This window comes from Meira miltonrushii, assembly GCF_003144205.1.
Source record: "Meira miltonrushii strain MCA 3882 unplaced genomic scaffold FA14scaffold_3, whole genome shotgun sequence".
Classification (NCBI taxonomy): Eukaryota; Fungi; Basidiomycota; class Exobasidiomycetes; order Exobasidiales; family Brachybasidiaceae; genus Meira; species Meira miltonrushii.
Window position 1 is genome coordinate 40,492 of NW_020289945.1, and position 14,025 is coordinate 54,516.

A 14,025-nucleotide genomic window follows, 5' to 3' on the forward strand; every position below is an offset into this window, starting at 1 on the left:
TGAGTTATAGGTGTGATATTCAAAATAAATGAAAGTTGTTTAGACTGCTTTTGTGCCTTTGATGCATACGATCCCCGTTTAGCGTTTTGTTGCATTGATGCTGCATGAAGGGCGAACGCGCTGTGTCTCTTTTCTTTAGACTGAAACGTCATTGAATTCTCACAGTCCATTCATATCAACCGCTCGGCCCGCGATGATGGGAATGGCAATCAGGCTAATAATTCAATCCGATCACTTTGTTCATCTTTGTCTCAATTGATTCCAACGTATCTTCCTCTTTCACTTGATCTTTGGCGAATAAACACAATACATGATGTAATGCATCAACAAAAACATCTTCCCCTTTTCCATTTGCTGGTCCCCAAATTCCATTTCCACGTATTCCGCATGAGAATGATAAACCCTCTTGTCCATCTCGGGTACGCCATCCGTTTGCGTCGATCATAATTGCTTCTCCTATGGGTGGATATTGTGTCCAAATCATTCGATCAAAAAGCGGGTCACTCAGCTTGACCAATCCTAAATTGGAAAAACCCAATGAACTTTTACACGGTTGAAGCTGTGAAGCTTGTCCACCGAAATGAGCTTCCCATGGCGTTGGAAATTGTTTTGTCTTGTTGTGCATATATTCACCGAATCTGCCAAAAATGTCAGGCATGAAACTCCAAGTACGTGAACGCATTTGCAATCCGGATTTTGAAGTCACTATAGGATACAGAGAGGGTTAGTACGATTCTTCAATTTTTACAGCGAAGACATTGACTCACAATCAGTTGCGAATGCTCGTGCAAGTTGCCATACCTTCATTTCTGCACTCAAATGCAAAGGGAAGGAAAACAACGAGACGTAATTACCAGCAATGATTCCAAACTTTTTCATATCCCTTTCACCTGCTGCAGAATTGATCTTTACATCAAGTGGAAATTGTTGATTGGTGAATCTTAGATGGGAGTATAATGCAAAAATGCAAGCTGTATGGAAGATGGGATGAACAGTCCTGAGTTGATGAAGAGATGCCACTTCTTTCATTCGTTCAAACAGTCCGCGATCAACACCAACATCTTCACTACGAACATCGACAAGACGATAATGAACCGGAAGTTCAGCTACTCTTTTCACTGGTCTGACTCTATGCGGCCAGACGTGATGAAACCCAAACAATCTTTGCAGAAATGATGGAAAAAGAGGAAGCGTTTTTGATTTGATCCATGTCCATGCGGTCCATAATAGTGGTGCCTTGGATTGCATTGTAACATCACTTGTCAAGGGTAAAGATGATCCATTCACATCATCTTCCGCTGCCGATACCAAGCTTCCACGCAAATCTTTTGCACTCGGAAGAGCTGAGTCTTTCGATTGAATTAACAGCGCGGACAAATTCATCATGCCTTGACCATCCAGAACGAGATGATGGGCAATGAGTACAACGGCAAAATGAATGCTGTCACCTCGTTCTTCTATCATCACCCTCACCCGGCAGAAAGGAGGTTTTTGCAAATCTTGTAAAGTGCTCTTGCCCCAAAGCTGGAATTGCTGGAGAAGATTTTCAGCATCATCTAGAGACAAGCCATCTTTGTTCCCTTCTAGTGACTCGAGAGGCAACAAGACTTGACTTGCCTTGGCTCTTGAGGTAGTACGAGCCCATATTGGTCGTAATGCAAATTGATTAGGAATATGAGCGGAAAAGATTGGTATACTTTGCAAGATATATTCTATCCTGTCACGAAGTCTTGCATGCAATTCTTTCACTTGTTCAATATTGTTTGCTTTACCGAATGCGATGCTGGTTAGAATAGGCGGATGTCCTATATTATGCCTTGCAAGACTATACCTTTCATGTTTGCCCAACAGTCGCAAGGATTCAATTGACGTAGAAGTCATTTCGCATGGTAGCGTGAAGAAGAAGTCATCGTAAGAATATATGCGTGATCTAAACTCAGCGTGGGGGGGGACGAGTCACATTCACGCTATACAGTCAAAAGTTGATTGGTGTGATTAGGTTTCCATTATGCTGTATGATATACATTATTGTTCAAGTAAAGGAAAAGTATGTAGTGAGACCCATGACATTTTGTGGATCAAATTGTTTCTTCAATTGAGCCAATCGAGGAGCGTTTTGACGGAAAACTTGTTCTGCCGTAGAACCATCGATTGCATAATTGGGATACAATCCAAATTGATCGACTTGTTGACCTTCTGAGTTTGCTAAATCGTTCAAAACACGAGCAGATTCCAAAGCTGCTTCACGATAAAATTGATCATCTAAGGGATTTGACCAGGCATAATAGATGTTCAATGGAATCGGACTGTTTCCATGTGGCCAAGCTGCATCTGTATTGATACCGTTTGCCCAATCGGCCAAGAAAGGTTCAACGTCATAAGAGATAAAAGTGCCAGAACGGAAAGGTCTGCTTCCCCAAAAGGCTGATTGATTGGCAATTTGTTGCAACATTGGCAATGAGTAGTGTTTCAATTGAACGGAATGAAACAGTCCACGTTGATATGCTGTTGCATTTGCAGGAGCAGAACGGACAAGATCACTAAAACTTTGTGCTTTCCATCCATTGGTGAACGCTTTAGCAGTTGTTGCTGGAGCATTAAAGTAATCCAAACTTGTACCTGGATCAGGACCATCGTAAAAGCCCAGTAAAGAAATTCCAGGAATACCGGCGAGTGTGTTAAACGTTGGAATGGTTTGTGCTTTTGCGTCTGTGTTTTTATCAGAGAATTCAGAAACGGCTTGAATGATTGCAGGAATTTGGTCTTGGGTGTAAGTACGCAAACCACCATAAACTTGAGCTGTTTGTGGATTAGTTTTTAAACGGAAGTTATAGATGATACCGAATTGATTGCCTCCTCCTTTGATTGCCCAAAACAAGTCTGGGTTCTCATTTGCACTAGCAGTGACCAAAGTACCATTTGGCAATACCATATCAGCTTTGATCAAAGTATCAACAGTTAAACCGTATTGGTTAGTCTTCCAACTATAACCACCTCCGCCTGTGATGAATCCACCAACGCCAACACCCGTCACTCTTCCACCAACAATGTTCACGCCTGTACCTTCTAAAACTTGATAAACATTATCCCAAATATTACCTGAACCGACATCAACGAATTGCTTGCTTGAATCAAGGACAATTCCTTGAAAACCTTTCATATCAATTTGAATGCCGGTAGTGGTACTGAAACCTTTATTACTCGCATGTCTACCACTTGAAACGGCAAAAGGGATGCGTTTTGCTCCGATAACATTGATTGCATCAGCGATTTGTTGTGGTTGATCGGGTAAAAAAAGACAAACTGGTGTTTGAGTTGTTGAAGCGATATAACGTAAAAGGGTAGAAGAATATTGAGGACTCAAAATGTAATGAACATTTTTGGAAGGTTGTAATGATTTGCATGCGTCTAGAATTGTTTGATTGATGAATCGTTTGTTCAATTGTTTTACGTCATTGGTCAATTGATATTCTGAAGGTCTAGCGAAGACGTGTGAGGAGGGAAGTAGGGTGAAAATAGCGGCTAGGATTGCGCCTAATGCTAAAAAGATGGTACGAATCATTGCGAAAAGAAAGAGATGGGGGGAAAGAAGGACATGCTTGATTTGAAGAAAGCTTTTTAAGTGTTTTGTCTAACTTGCTCATAGAACCGTAAGCCATCTTTCATGATATGTATTATTCAGTTTGTGTATACATTGGAACATTTAAAGTTTTAACGTAGTTTAACGGAGAATTTCTTCTTCCCGTAGATCATTTCAATCGGAATTGCGCGGAAAGAATAAAAGGCGACAAGTCAGTATAAATGTGAGAAAACCTTTTTATATAACCAGCTGACGTGCGTTAATGTCTGTGCAATGTAAACAAGTTTCATTATAAATTTTAGTCAACTTAATGCGCTGTGGGGCCAGAAAAGATTGTCAGTTGCATAAGTAAGCATTCAGGCATAAGATCAGTACGGCTTCAAGCTTCATTCTTTCACGCAAACAAATCTCAAATCCCCGCAGTAATCCCAAACTCCGTGGTGATCATTGAGGTGTACCCCATCTTTCCGTAACAATGCGATTAATACATATAGCAAATACAATCAGATCTTGGCAAACAGTCATACATGCTATCCCCTCCTTTTTTCCACCATCACAATCATGAGATATACAATTTTCTTAGTAGTTATAAGTTTTGCTTGCTTATTGCAAACTTACGCAATATCAACTTCTCGTAGTGAAAATGCAAATAATGATGAATGTCATATTGAAGGTGCAGCAAAGTATGTTCGAGCGGTAATAACACATCGTAAAGCCGATGCAGAAGCAATTCCTACAACCCAAAACGTTCATCGAATTGAAGGACCACCGGGATTTTTGATCACGACTGCATTTGATCGTAATTCACTGTTACTTTCTTCGGTTGCAGGACCGCAAGCGATTTTAGGAGGTCCATTATATGAGAATAAACAACCGATTTATACAGTAATCAATTCAACAACCGTTCAAGCCAATTATACAATCACTGCAGGTTTACTCAACGGGACACTTCCCCTTACAACGGCTAAAATAGAAGAATATTTCACTTTCCCTTCCTCTCAATCTTGTTTAATCGATTTTATTGAAGCGATCTTTTATATCGGCCAAAAGTGAAAATGTTCGATCAACAAGTCCAAAATAATCTTCCGAAAATCCTTTTTATGGTATAGGCTTACTACGCCAAACAGTAAGCGCATCACGCTAATCGTACATGCATATGTTTTAATTGATGACCAAATGATCTTTTTAAAGAGTGTTGTTGTGCAGCAGCCGTTGTTGATCCTTTTAAGGAGTGTTGTAAGGAGCGTTGTGCAGCCGTTGTTGATCCTTTCTTTCTTTGATGCGCGCTGCGCCAACGTAAGGGTTGAATGAAGGTATAGAACATTCTTCTCTTTCTGGTCTCTGACGCCGAGATGATGCAAAGGGGAAAGAAAGGAAATGCAGGTAGGACAGCTGAGAATGAATTTGTAGAACTTGCAGTCGCCGTACGTACATACATAAAAGATGCCCTTTCTTTCACCGTATTTGGCTAGCTGTGAATGAAGGCTGAATAAAATAATCATCATAATCAATTAAAAAAAAGCCACATTTTCATGAGAATAACGGGAGAGATGTTGGTATGCTGCAAGACAATCCAGTCCCCGCACGTTTTATTACACTCTTCTTTCGCTCCCGTTGTATGAACAGCACAGACAAGCGCAACGCTTCCGGTTTGGGTTATTGTTTTGCATCATCATTCAATATTCATGAGCACTTCTTGTCTCTCAATCGGGCAAAGGCCCTGACTCGGTTTCATGCAGTTCCAGATAACCGGCAAAACAGCAATTCAAGCTTCTTCAGGCTAGTGCCTGTCAAGAAAAAATTACTCATAAATCCAAGGCCAAGATGCATTGCATAGATGAATTTCATCATCATGGGAGATTGCATACGTATGCATTCGATCCAATATTAAGGGAGAAAAGTTTTCCATCATCATAAACAACATTCACACCTCCCTTTCGTGCCGTGTTTCTCTCATTAGCGACTTTCTCATTCCCAAAGGGGGTCGATCAGAAAATATGGAGATCGTAACGAGTAAGCGAAAAGAAGGTTGATTTTGATTTAAAAAAGGAAGAGCAATAACAAGAACTGTTTCTAATCGTCAAGAGCTTCTTCATTTCAATTATACCTCACAAACAGCAAATGTCAAACTTTGATCATGGAAACACTCAATCAACTACAACAAAAGATGAACAAAAAGTATTCCCTTCTGGCCTAGCATCTCATTTTGATGATCAAAATCTCACAACAATGACTGATCCCAAAAACGAGCATCATCAAGCAACGACAAGCAGTAATGCCGGTCCAATGCGTACAAAAAGAACAAGAGGGCCACGTTCATGTTTGGAGTGTAGGAGTGCAAAACAGAGATGTGAACAATTAAACTTTGCCGCTCTCGTTCCAAGTTCATATCCTCAACCACCTCATATGGCATGTAGGCGCTGCAGAGTTTTGCAAATCGCATGCATCGTTCCCGATCAATTACCCAAATCGACAAGATTACGTCTCGAACGCAGTCAAAGTCAATCAAGCGGTGTTAGAGCGACAACAACCGGTCAGCCTTTTGAGGTAGGAGACCATCCTACTTCATCCTCTCGAGAGCAATGGGACGCGCAACCCTTTACTCCCATGGCAGCAAATGCACATGTACAAATGCATTCACAGCTACCTTTGAATGCATCTGCATATCAGTATCCCACGCAAAAAAGTCCAATGGGAATGTATTCCAATTATATCGGTAAACCGATGCACCCTATTCCCAATGCGGGTGATTCAGCAACATTTCCAGACGATCAACGTGGAGGATTCAACATTCAATCAGGACAACAATCAGCAATGTATTCTCCTGGTTCATCTTCGGCAGGCGGAGAGAATGCCAGACAATCTTCTCATCATAGTAGCGAAGATATGATTGGCTCTTCTCCCGGCTCTCAATCTCGACGAAAGTCAATGAACCGGCCTGCTTTTGAACCTCACGTCTTCAATCCATTGCCAGTACTGCATGGAAAGTCTATCAGCACATCTCTTCCAAATACAAACACATCATTATACAAATCACCCGTCTCGCATATGCGATCTGGCGGTGAAGGTGCTGCATTGCAAAGGGAAGAATCACCTTCCTCACATTCGGCTGGTATGGAGCAAATTGCAGATTATCCTTGGTTCTATCGAGCAAGAATCTCATGTCGTCCAACACAAATGCTCGAACATTTAATCGAAGGCAATACGGGCGGTTCGACGTCAAGTCCTGATCACACACATATTCCCACCTTATCCGGTCTACCCAGACTTGAAGATGTTGTCAAACATCTGGCAAGCAATCAAGTTTGGCTTCCCAATGTTGCACGAAGGATGGCTCATATCCAAGGCAGCATTCCATTCATGCCCAACTTTCAATCTCTTTTTGATGAGGTGGAAAAGACTGCGTTTTTGATTGGTGTGGGAATGTACTTGGAAGGCAAGATGTTAGAAGATGATTTGCGGATACTGAGAGATCATTTGGCCAATCGTTCTGCTCGCTGCCTCGAACGACCTCCTGATACAATTTATGATATTTGCGCTATTATAATTGTTGCAAATTTTTGTCCTATGATCTTGCCATCTTCCTCTTTGGTGGGCGTGATGGCAGGAAATGCATTGATCTTTGCTGCCAAACAAGCAAGTTACCAGCTTGGCCATGCGTCTGCACCCGCACAACTGGCCAGCAATCTTGAATTGCATCTTGCATCACCAGATCAAGTGCCATTGCCTCCTGTTGATTCAACGTTGGTACAAAATTCTTCTTTATGGGTTTATCTTTCGCTACAAGAAGATATGCTGGAGTTGCTAGATGAACCAATGCCGCCTAGGAAAGGGTCATCATTGGAGAGTGATTTTGCGTCAAGTGGACGTCATCCGCAAGCCTCGTCTTCTTTTCGATCGATGCAAGATGATTCACATGGAACAACGGAAGACTGGAGGACTACCTTGGAACGATATTGTAGATTGTTAATTGACATTGATGCACCCGATCCGACATCCTTTCAACAAGATGAAAGTATCAGACCGCCACCTTCACCGCCTGCTTTACGTTGTGCATCAATGATGATGCTGATTTTTGCTGCACGAGAAACTGAAACAGTCAGATTGGCGATGCGTGACTTTATCGCACAATTTCATGATTCCATTCTCATCACGCCCGATTCTGCAATCCGAGCAAGCTCTCTTCGTCGATGGACAGATCAAGTGATTGATGCCTTGGGTATGAATATGGCCAGAGCTCGTGAAGGATTGAAAACGCTCTCGACGTTCTTAGGTACTCGCGGGGTGGTGAGTGCTAACCAATTGAAATACTTTGAGCTTTCGTTGGCAGCATTGGAATTTTCAGGTCTGAGCAGGTTGAAAGATAGATTATACGTGATCGGAAAGACATTTTTCGGGGTTCCAAGAACATCACAAGAATTTCTAGGCGCAATCTTTCAACGTCCTCTACTTTTGAAATCGTTTGAGCATTCAGGAGTGGTTCGAGCATGCGTTGCTAAGCATGTTTTAACATTGTTTACCACATTGGCATTAGATTTACAGCCGGCGAGAAGAAGTACAAGATCTACATTGAATGTTCCACTTTCGGCTTCTAGTAGTACCGCTTCAGCATCAGGTGCCACGCCAACAATGATGGGAAAATCATCTTCCCTCTTTTCTGCAGAGACAAAGATTAGAAGTGGTCAAATTGAACCATTGACGCATTGGGGCGCTCTTGCTCATGTATTTCCAATCGCAAGATGGTGTGGAATGTTAGTTTGTTGTGCGACAGTTTTGGTCGAAGAACTTGCGGGAAGGTTCATGGCGCAAGAAGCACCTTGGGGTGCAAGTGGAGAGTCGAGGCTGGAAATCTATCAGATGCTCTTACGTCAAACGTATGACACTTTGATTCTGCTTGAAGAGGATGCAATGATGAGATATCAACCAATCGGGGGAGAATTGGTAGGCGAAGGAGGAGAAAATACGAGTCAAGAATCTGAACAAGCACGTATCGTACAAATCACGGTAGATTCGTTTGAGAAGACGTTGGCTGCCATTTCCACATGGCGCAAAAAGGCCTCCGGGGTTGGACAGTATGGTGGAGCATTGCGTCCAATAGATCATGTAGGCGCACATGTCAAGCAGCAACAAAGGCAAGCACAGTCTCCACAACAACCCGTTCAGCATTCCACAAGGTTCTATGAGAATCACTCGGCGGATTTACAGGCACAACAAACTTTGCAAACACATCAGCAGCAGCAATTTCCTCATACTCATCGGCTCTCCGTTCCAAACTCGATGAGTGAGATGCCGAATTCCATGGAGAGCAATTCTTCTCGCATTCGTCAAAGTCCGCTTCCCACGCAAGTTCCCTTTACGAGTGACGGAGGTGGTGGTATGATGAATTCTACTTTACAGAATTCTGCGGGAATGACGGTAAATGCTGAACCGCAACAACAAGTTCAATTTGGAGATGCATTATTGCACGATATCCTCTTTACTCCAATTGAACATTTCTTTGGTTCGTCATAGTATATAATGGGTTTCAGTCACAATCACAAAGGGTCACATTATTGCATTTTTATTATAGTGTAAAACGAGATTACGTTGTTTATTGTACTACGAATGCATCAGTATGATTTTTAATCAGAGTAGAAGAATCTAAGATACTTCCATCGGTTGAACGAATAAAGTTGACTTGCAAATGCGTAACATTCTGGAAAGATAAAGTTGCATAACTATAATCATCGGCATAAGCGAATGCATTATAGCCTTGTCGATCACCAACATCGGATAAGCCTTCGATATTTCCCGCTCCACCTGCAACAATGTACATGGGAGCTTTGGGGTTGTTTTGACCAGCAGGATCAGCTGTTCCATTATTAACAGGGAAGAATCGTTGAGAGTTGTGAACGTGTCCGAAAATAGCCAAGTCAACTCCGTATTTGTACAACAATGGCTCAAATGCTTTTTGGCAAGGCGTACAAACGTTTGAACTTCCACCTGTACTATACCAAGGACGGTGACCGGCAACAATGAGCCAAGGCGTGATGGAACGGTCAACACTTGCAAGATCGTTCTCCAAAAAGTTAAGTTGTTGATTAGAAGAACCGAACGGTCCTGCATACAAGTTTGCTGAGCCACCAGGTTGATCAGGAGCATCTTGGAAATCCGTCTCTGTATCAATCATGACCACATGTGCCATTCCATAATCAAAGCTAAACCAAAAAGGTGGATTGGCTAATTGTTTAGCTTTTTGTCTTGAAGAGATTGCGTTTGCATTTTTAGAGACAGAGTCAAAAGCAGTTGGCATCATTTGTCCAAAACGAATGTTGAAATCCGTAAAGTTGAATTGACCTTCAGGGCAGGTACCCGGTACATAGGCAACTTCTCTGCAATCAGCTTCATGATTTCCGGGCGATAACATATAATGACGTTGACCGCTAACGGGACTTAATTGATCGTAAAATTGTTCTAAAATTGCTTCATACGCATCTTTTCCGTCCAATAAATTATGACCTTTTAAATACCAATCGTCTGCATAACCCAAATCACCCGGATGGATGACTAATTCGTAATCGTTGATAGATTTGACCAATTGAGAAATTGTTGTATGATCAGGTGCTGCGCTCATATAAGGGATTAAACGTTTTTCTGCTGCTGATTTGATTGTATAACCATCTTTACCGTAGACACCTAAATCGATCACAGTATTTGCAGTAAAAGGAGTAAGATCACCAGCTTTACGTCCCGTTTTAAATGGAATAACTGTTGAATTTGTAGAGACAATCTTGTAGTAATATTGCGTAGCAGATTCCAAGCCAATCAAAGTCACGGAATTTGCCCATGTACGAGAAGATGCATAAGTGATAGAAGAAGAAGAGCAAGTTTGTTGATCGAGTGAATTAGCCGAGGTACCATATTGAACGCATGGCTGTTTCAATTCTTCATATGTGTTCCAACCAATAGCAACACTTCCTGGATTTTTGAGAGAAATTCTTTGATGAACAGGAGTACTTTTGTCCGCTGGAATGGCGGGTAAATCAGCACCTGCCAATGCCAAAGAGGGATATAAAAGTGCGAGAAGGAAGAGACTCAACATGATTGTTATCTTGGATAGATGAGAAGAAAGTATGAACAATAATAGCCTGTATTTATACAATTTGTGGGATTTGTATGACATTAAAACTTTATTTGATTGGCGGCAATTTGTACACCATCATTTAACGCTAAAAAGAAGAAAAAACAGTCTATTCTATCGTTTACACGTTCCCTCTCTTGAGCAGATCAATTTAAACCACGTTGAATTTCAAATCGGACTTCGGAAGCGAAGATTTACCGGCGACTAAAAGATGTATGAGAGGAAGAATGATGCAGATGCCACTTAAAATTAGGCAAGTAGAAAGTCCTACCTTCCAAGGATTGGAGAAAAAGTGTTCCTGCATGCTGTGATTTGTTTATCTCCTATTCCACGAAAAGGATTGCTTTGCTTTGATCGCGCGTACTTTGCGCGTCAATTGCTTTGATTGGAATTCTCATCTTCTCCAAAAATGACAAAGAATCTCATTCAGTATATGCCATACTTACTACCTACCAATGATGAACAGTTGCTTTCCCTTTTAGCACAAAAGTACACCAAATTACGTCTCAAAGGACTTGTCCAATCACCGCAATCCTTCTCAGCCACTTTGCAAGGTGAACAAAGTCTGTCAGAAGAACAACAAATTGAACGTTTAAAGATACGCAACAAACATATAATCGTAATTGTGGCAAGTCATCAAAATAAAAATCTTGCTTGGTATGACTGTGAATGGGTGGCACAAGCAACACTGTATGGACCCAACACATGGCAAGATCATATCGCTCCTTTCAAGCAAGCATTTACTCCGCCAATGCAATTACAGGATGATCAAATGATCGGTACAACACAGGTTCATACAGATCAGCTTGACGACACAGCATTTTGGCATATGACTGCATTATACGTTGATGCAAGTCATAGAAGGCGCGGTCTTGGCAATCAATTGTGTAAGTTTGCATTCGAGGTAATGCAATCCAAAACAGCTAGCACCTCTTCTGAGATGCGAATCATCATCAAACCAACCAACACGATCGTTATTGCAATGTACGAACAAATCCAATTCATCAAACTACCTCAACCTGTCTCACTCTCTGAAGCTACATTTGCTGCAGGTGATCAATCTACTCTGCCAAACAAATACGAACAACAAGAAGCATATACAAGTCGTTCAGGCATTATCATGACAAGACGTACAAAATGAGAGTGATAACGAGTCTATTGTCGTGGAGGGGGGGGCGATGCAACGATCCATCTAATAGATCTTTCTCCAATTCGGTTGAAGGCGATTTCGAATAAAGATCAGACAGGCTACGACAAAGAGTAAACATCCACCAACGTAGCCTTCCAACGCTTTCCAATTGCCGTGTTTCTTTGTGTCCATGATCCAACCACCAATAGATCCAGTCAAAAGACCGCAGATCGAGGCAACAAAGAACATTTGACCCATTTGCGTACCAAGCTTGGAAAAGTTTGGAATGCACATCGGTACACAAGAAACGATCAAGCTAAGGGCTGCTCCTGATGTCAAACCAAAGAAAGAAGCTGCAACAATTGCACCTTCTGATGAATCAACGGCCATACAACAGAAAGCAACAACACTTGTAAACGTTAGACAAACGATTGACGTATTCCAAACACCTGTCCATTGCGACAAGATTGGCATTCCCATTCGACCAAAGAAGGAAACGGCGTTCAAGATTGAGATTGAATAAAATTGCATATTTCTGCTTGAGCCGTGATAGCCTGCCAATTCTGGGAAGTAGAATAATAAAGGCATAAAACCAAGAACAAACAAGCACAAAGTGAGCGTCATTGTTGTATAATTCAAATCAAGGAATGCGTCCAACGAGAGCTCAGGTTTCTTTGCCTTCAGCGCTTTCTGCGCTTCAATAACGTGAGGTGGCATGCGCACCAGAAGGATGGAAAATGGAAAGAGAGCCAAGCCCATAAATCCGAGCGTTCGCCATGTCCATCCATACCCAACGTGGTCCAATAAATTCTTTGTAACGATTGTCCAAACAACACCACCGACCGAAGAACCACTCATTGCGATTCCAAGTGCGGCAGCACGATTTTTTGTATGGAACCATTGCATAACGCAAGCCATAGGAGTGATGAATGATATCCCAAGCGAAGCGCCAACGACAACACCTTGAGCCAAAAAGATTTGGTAATACTTGTTTGCCAAAGACGTCATCATACAACCAAAAACGAAACCGAAAGCGGCAAGGAACAAAAGTGGTCTTGGACCATACTTATCAAAGACTGGACCGACAAACAAATTAGCTGCAAAGACCCAAAATGTTTGCATTGAACCGATCCAAGCGATGTCTGAGTTCGAATAACCTTTGAGTTTGACGTTGAAATAATAACTCTGAAAAGCGGCAAAACTGTTCAAGAAACCGAAACTGAGAAACATTGTGATATGACCACCCAGCACAACAGACCAAGGAGCCCAACCGGTTGCTTGAGGTGGCGGGGCTGATTTAGACTTTTCAGGATTTTCTTCTTCGGGTGGAATATGATCATCATCTTCTTTTTCTTCTGGACGACCAGGACGAAAAGTTTCATATGCACTTTGAGGTCTTGAAGTTGCAGCACTTGCCGTTAATGAATGGTCATCTTCTTGTACGTTTTTGCTAATCTCTTGCGATGGACGAACGCTCGCAAGTTGTTCAACCAGGATTTGATCATCATCGATTTGATAAGTGGGAGGAGGGATTTTCGCGGGTGAAGTCATTGCTGTGTTCGTTGACTGAAAAGGTGATGAATGTGGAAGACAAGAAACATAGCAGTGACTTTTCAAACTCTTATATAAATCATTTCAAGTGGAAGTTGACTTCCGTAGGCATGGCGCTGGCATGAACGGAGGTTAAAAGGCCGCAATCATGACATTGTCCATGGATCGTGTACGATCATGACGGAATTCACTTCCTTCGGTTATCCTCCTTCCGTTCGTTTTTTAAATGAATGTCGTTGTTCAATGATTATTTATTTTGGGAAACGGCTGAACATAGTAATTTGAGTCACCGAAATTATTGTCAGCATTGATGACCTTTGCGCGCATTATTTTTAGAAAGTGACCGTCATCAAGATTACGTGTGAACAATGAATTGAGTAAGTACAAGGAGACGGTTAGATACGATTTACCCAATCAATCAATCACAACGGCGCCGACGCCAACAAAACGTTGCTTGCATGGTCTTTGGCGTTCAAATTGTTGCGCGTTAGCAACATTCATATCCCGCAAAATGTCTTCTACGCCTACTATCACAATTCTGTGAAGGTCTCTGAGAATATCAAAACAGTAGAATAGCAACAAATATAACCCTGAAAAGATTGGCAATATATCACAATAGATACTTATTCACCTCTAAACTAAGAA

The 14,025-nt window shown here is 41.8% G+C and overlaps 8 protein-coding genes across 8 annotated transcripts; 3 read left to right on the plus strand and 5 right to left on the minus strand.

Annotated features, from left to right (window-relative positions):
• Positions 1-41: 41 nt before the first annotated feature.
• On the minus strand, positions 42-2,175 carry FA14DRAFT_56087 (uncharacterized protein). Its single transcript, XM_025502525.1, has 2 exons — positions 768-2,175; positions 42-705 (listed from the first exon to the last, which is right to left on the minus strand). The coding sequence occupies exons 1-2, from the start codon at positions 1,879-1,881 to the stop codon at positions 215-217; spliced, it is 1,605 nt and encodes a 534-aa protein (XP_025353443.1). The 5' UTR covers positions 1,882-2,175; the 3' UTR covers positions 42-214.
• Positions 1,984-3,658, minus strand: FA14DRAFT_161152 (FAD-binding domain-containing protein). The gene has a single exon (XM_025498979.1). The coding sequence runs from the start codon at positions 3,560-3,562 to the stop codon at positions 2,033-2,035; it is 1,530 nt and encodes a 509-aa protein (XP_025353444.1). The 5' UTR covers positions 3,563-3,658; the 3' UTR covers positions 1,984-2,032.
• Positions 3,659-3,902: 244 nt separating this feature from the next.
• FA14DRAFT_161153 (uncharacterized protein) lies at positions 3,903-4,647 on the plus strand. Its single transcript, XM_025498980.1, has one exon. It carries the CDS (start codon positions 4,142-4,144, stop codon positions 4,631-4,633), a length of 492 nt encoding a protein of 163 aa, XP_025353445.1. The 5' UTR covers positions 3,903-4,141; the 3' UTR covers positions 4,634-4,647.
• Positions 4,648-4,674: 27 nt separating this feature from the next.
• FA14DRAFT_56131 (uncharacterized protein) lies at positions 4,675-5,079 on the minus strand. Its single transcript, XM_025502526.1, has one exon. It carries the CDS (start codon positions 5,016-5,018, stop codon positions 4,716-4,718), a length of 303 nt encoding a protein of 100 aa, XP_025353446.1. The 5' UTR covers positions 5,019-5,079; the 3' UTR covers positions 4,675-4,715.
• A 480-nt stretch (positions 5,080-5,559) lies between these two features.
• FA14DRAFT_56134 (uncharacterized protein) lies at positions 5,560-9,131 on the plus strand. Its single transcript, XM_025502527.1, has one exon. It carries the CDS (start codon positions 5,702-5,704, stop codon positions 9,089-9,091), a length of 3,390 nt encoding a protein of 1,129 aa, XP_025353447.1. The 5' UTR covers positions 5,560-5,701; the 3' UTR covers positions 9,092-9,131.
• Positions 9,132-9,164: 33 nt separating this feature from the next.
• FA14DRAFT_135228 (Metallo-dependent phosphatase) lies at positions 9,165-10,664 on the minus strand (the record flags this gene model as incomplete). The annotated part of the gene is made up of 1 exon (XM_025497001.1): positions 9,165-10,664. One exon carries the CDS (start codon positions 10,659-10,661, stop codon positions 9,171-9,173), a length of 1,491 nt encoding a protein of 496 aa, XP_025353448.1. The 3' UTR covers positions 9,165-9,170.
• Positions 10,665-11,181: 517 nt separating this feature from the next.
• Positions 11,182-11,829, plus strand: FA14DRAFT_109942 (uncharacterized protein; the record flags this gene model as incomplete). Its single annotated transcript, XM_025495898.1, has 1 exon — positions 11,182-11,829. A coding segment is annotated over one exon (648 nt), but the record flags the coding sequence as incomplete, so codon positions are not given.
• Positions 11,830-11,892: 63 nt separating this feature from the next.
• Positions 11,893-13,380, minus strand: FA14DRAFT_179805 (MFS general substrate transporter; the record flags this gene model as incomplete). Its single annotated transcript, XM_025500954.1, has 1 exon — positions 11,893-13,380. The coding sequence occupies one exon, from the start codon at positions 13,378-13,380 to the stop codon at positions 11,893-11,895; it is 1,488 nt and encodes a 495-aa protein (XP_025353450.1).
• Between the last annotated feature and the right edge of the window lie 645 nt (positions 13,381-14,025).